The sequence below is a fragment of the Oncorhynchus mykiss genome, chromosome 17 (assembly GCF_013265735.2).
Source record: "Oncorhynchus mykiss isolate Arlee chromosome 17, USDA_OmykA_1.1, whole genome shotgun sequence".
NCBI classification, from domain to species: Eukaryota; Metazoa; Chordata; class Actinopteri; order Salmoniformes; family Salmonidae; genus Oncorhynchus; species Oncorhynchus mykiss.
Window position 1 is genome coordinate 795,733 of NC_048581.1, and position 4,268 is coordinate 800,000.

Sequence of the window (4,268 nt, forward strand, 5' to 3'; positions counted from 1 at the left end):
AGAGAGAGAATTACAAAACGGTATCTGTCAGCAGTATCAGCTGCCGTTTACTTTTAATGATGTAAAGAAATACATTCATCTCCTGTAGTAGGTCTGTAGATATGGCACCCTGTTCCCTATATAGTGCACGTGATTCCACTTCCTGTGTCCTAGTATCCATGGAAACCAAGAGCTGTATCCGTGGAAACCGAGGGCTGCTACAAAAATGGTAAAAAAAATAAATAAGTAAATACATAAAAAGCAGCAACCAAAATCAACAAATGAAAAGGTTGTTGTGACCATATATAGGAAACAGGCTGTCATCTGAGACCCAGCCAGGGTATATAGGAAACAGGCTGTCATCTGAGACCCAGCCAGGGTATATGGGGACAGACTGGGCTAGAAGGACAACTGGGAACTGTTGCTACCACAGCACTTTGGTCATAGAGCGGATTGGGTTGAGGTACGGGGAGATTCGGTGACAGTTGGCCCGGTCGGTCCTTTTTGTGCCGTTTGAGTTGTGATTTAAACTAAAACTCAACTGAGGAATGGGACTGGGAGGGAGGAACTACAGGGATTTGGGGGAGGGACAAGGAAGGGACAGAGGAATTGTGGGTAAAAAAAATGAATAAATAAATCTGGGAGTTGTAGGCTACAGTGTTTTCAGGGAGGGTGTTTTTAGAGTTACGAGACGTTTTCTGATTTTGAACAGTGCAGTAATCATCCTCGTTAGGGACTTGAAGACATTCATTAGAGATTGGTAGGATTTCAAAATCAAAAACGTACTGCAGGTCAGTTTGGAGCTGGTCTCTCAAAGTCTCAAAGAAGGTTTTCAAATCCCCTCGGTAGAAACACACTAACTAGCTAACTAACTAATCCCCTCGGTAGAAACACACTAACTAGCTAACTAACTAACAAGACATATGTTTATGCAAATATAGAGCTTCTTCACCCCCCCCCCCTTCTTGTAATTTCACAATAAAGTCCCCTCTGTAATACATCAAGGAACGTTTCAGAATAAGAGTCTGTTAGTAGAGGAAAATAGTGTTCCTTAAGGAAGAGAGAAAGAGTCCTCTGGTAAAAAAAAGAAGAAGAAGAGATCACAAATGTCTGTCTTCGTCGAGGTTGTTCAGAGGCGGACATTTTATAATGAGGTTGTGCGACGGCCATTTTGAGGTTCTTCTTTCTCGAAAAGTCACAACCATAGTCACTGTCACAGGACGTTGCCATGCGATATTCAAATAATAGTACTGATAATATCAATAACAATAATAATAGTAAGAATCACATCTTATTCTAACTTGTTTTAATATGTAGAAAAGAGCGACGAGGCCAGAGAGAGGTTTATACAGTGTTTCAACGGTTCTCCTCGGTGCTGTGTCCCAAATCACACTGTATTCCCTATACAGTGTACTACTTTCTAGGGAAGAAGGTTCTATTTGCGACCCTTGTTGATTTGGCACATACACTGTAGCGTACTCACACTCGTGAGACCACCAGTCCATATAATATCGTGTGTTTGTTGTGTTTCTTTTTTGTGTTCATCCAAAAACCTAGTTTTAGTAGAAACAGCTACAGAGAAGTCCGGGAGAAATAGTCATCATATCTCAGGATCTTCTTTTAAAAAATGATTTTGAATCAAGTTCTTCATTTGTTGTTTTTAAAATCGTTTTAATTTCATTTTGGTCCATGTTTTTTAAAAGCAGAGAGAGAGAGGTGTGTGTGTGTGTGTGTGTGTGTGTCTGTGTGTGTGTGTGTGTGTGTGTGTGTGTGTGTGTGTGTGTGTGTGTGTGTGTGTGTGTGTGTGTGTGTGTGTGTGTGTGTGTGTGTCTGTGTGTGTGTGTGTGTGTGTCTGTGTGTGTGTGTGTCTGTGTCTGTGTCTGTGTCTGTGTCTGTGTCTGTGTCTGTGTCTGTGTGTGTGTGTGTGTGTGTGTGTGTGTAGATGTTCCAGCTGTAGCAGAGACGTCAATCAGAAACTAATCGCGGAATCTGTAACGCCTCATCTTTCCAGGTGGAATAGAGAGCCCTTAGTCGCCGTACGACCTCCGACCTCCGTCCTCCTTCATGCCCAACTCAGTAGTGACAGGGCCTCGTCACAGCACACGACACCAGCCCCTTCACGACTTCTGCTGTGCCGAGACACCTTTCCAATAGTCCAGTATGTCGTGCAGATCCTCGTCCTTGGCGACCTGCAAACTCCTCCTCAGTGCGTGTCCTGCCGCCATGTATTCCTCCTCGTAGTCCTCGTCTCTGTGTCTCTTCCGGTGGAGTTTGAACCTCTCCCAGATGCCGAGCGACGGGGTGCAGGAGTACTCAGGACTGGACTCGTAGCTCAGGTTGTGGTACTGCGGGGACAGCTGGGCGTAGGCTGGATGAGATCAGAGATAAGAACAACACTTTATTCATCCCAGAGGGGAAATTGGTTTGTCAAACTCAGTATATACACACAACCAATTAATCAACCAACCAACCAATCGACCGACTGACCGACCGATCGACCGATAGACCGACCGACCAACCAACCAACCAACCAACCAATTGACCGATCATCCAACCTTACAACCAACCAACCAATTGACCGATCATCCTACCAACCAACCAACCAACCAATCAACCAGTCAGTGTTACCTAGCTCTCTGGGGTGCCTCCCCAGTGTGAGGGGATCCAGGATGGAAGAGGGTTTCCTGCTACTCAGCTCCTCTAGCTCCTCAGAGTCAGGGAGGGGGCGCTGGGGGCCCGGGTACGAGTGGCGCTGCTCCTTGTACTGTCGGACCTTATAATAAATATAAACACAAAAATACCTCATATATTAATACTACTATGTAGTTATCCTATCACTATACTATATTAATACTACTATGTAGTTATCCTATCACTATACTATATTAATACTACTATGTAGTTATCCTATCACTATACTATATTAATACTACTGTAATACCACCATGTAGTTATCCTATCACTATACTATATTAATGCTACTGTAATACCACTATGTAGTTATCCTAGCACTATACTATATTAATACTACTATGAGGTTATCCTATCACTATACTATATTAATATTACTATGTAGTTATCCTATCACTATACTATATTAATACTACTGTAATACCACTATGTAGTTATCCTATCACTATACTATATCAACACTACTGTAATACCACTATGTAGTTATCCTATCACTATACTATATTAATACTACTATGTAGTTATCCTATCGCTATACTATATTAATACTACTATGTAGTTATCCTATCACTATACTATATTAATGCTGCTGTAATACCACTATGTCGTTGTCATATCACTATACTATATTAATACCACTATGTAGTTCTCCTATCACTATACTATATTAATACTACCGTAATACCACTATGTAGTTATCCTATCACTATACTATATTAATACCACTATGTAGTTCTCCTATCACAATACTATATTAATACTACTATGTAGTTATCCTATCACTATACTATATTAATACCACTATGTAGTTCTCATATCACTATACTATATTAATAATACTATGTAGTTATCCTATCACTATACTATATTAATACTACTATGTAGTTCTCCTATCACCATACTATATTAATACTACTATGTAGTTATCCTATCACTATACTATATTAATACTACTATGTAGTTATCCTATCACTATACTATATTAATACTACTATGTAGTTATCCTATCACTATACTATATTAATACTACTATGTAGTTCTCCTATCACTATGCTATATTAATACCACTATGTAGTTATCCTATCACTATACTATATTAATACTACTATGTAGTTATCCTATCACTATACTATATTAATACTACTGTAATACCACTATGTAGTTATCATATCACTATACTATATTAATACTACTGTAATACCACTATGTAGTTATCCTATCACTATACTATATTAATACTACTATGTAGTTATCCTATCGCTATACTATATCAATACTACTATGAAGTTATCCTATCACTATACTATATTAATACTACTATGTAGTTATCCTATCACTATACTATATTAATAATACTGTAATACCACTATGTAGTTATCATATCACTATACTATATTAATACTACTGTAATACCACTATGTAGTTATCCTATCACTATACTATATTAATACTACTATGTAGTTATCCTATCGCTATACTATATTAATACTGCTGTAATACCACTATGTAGCTATCATATCACTATACTATATTAATACCACTATGTAGTTCTCCTGTCACTATACTATATTAATACTACTGTAATACCACTATGTAGT

General features: G+C 38.6%; 1 protein-coding gene across 1 annotated transcript in view; it reads right to left on the reverse strand.

Annotated features, from left to right (window-relative positions):
- Positions 1-1,833: 1,833 nt before the first annotated feature.
- Positions 1,834-4,268, reverse strand: part of LOC118940051 (protein ELFN1-like) — a 22,169-nt gene continuing 19,734 nt past the window's right edge. The window contains exons 12-13 of the mRNA XM_036948265.1: positions 2,608-2,752; positions 1,834-2,347 (exon numbers count right to left, since the gene is read on the reverse strand). Coding sequence (XP_036804160.1) covers positions 2,097-2,347; positions 2,608-2,752 — 396 coding nt within the window. The 3' untranslated portion in view covers positions 1,834-2,096. The remainder of the gene's footprint in view (positions 2,348-2,607; positions 2,753-4,268) is intronic.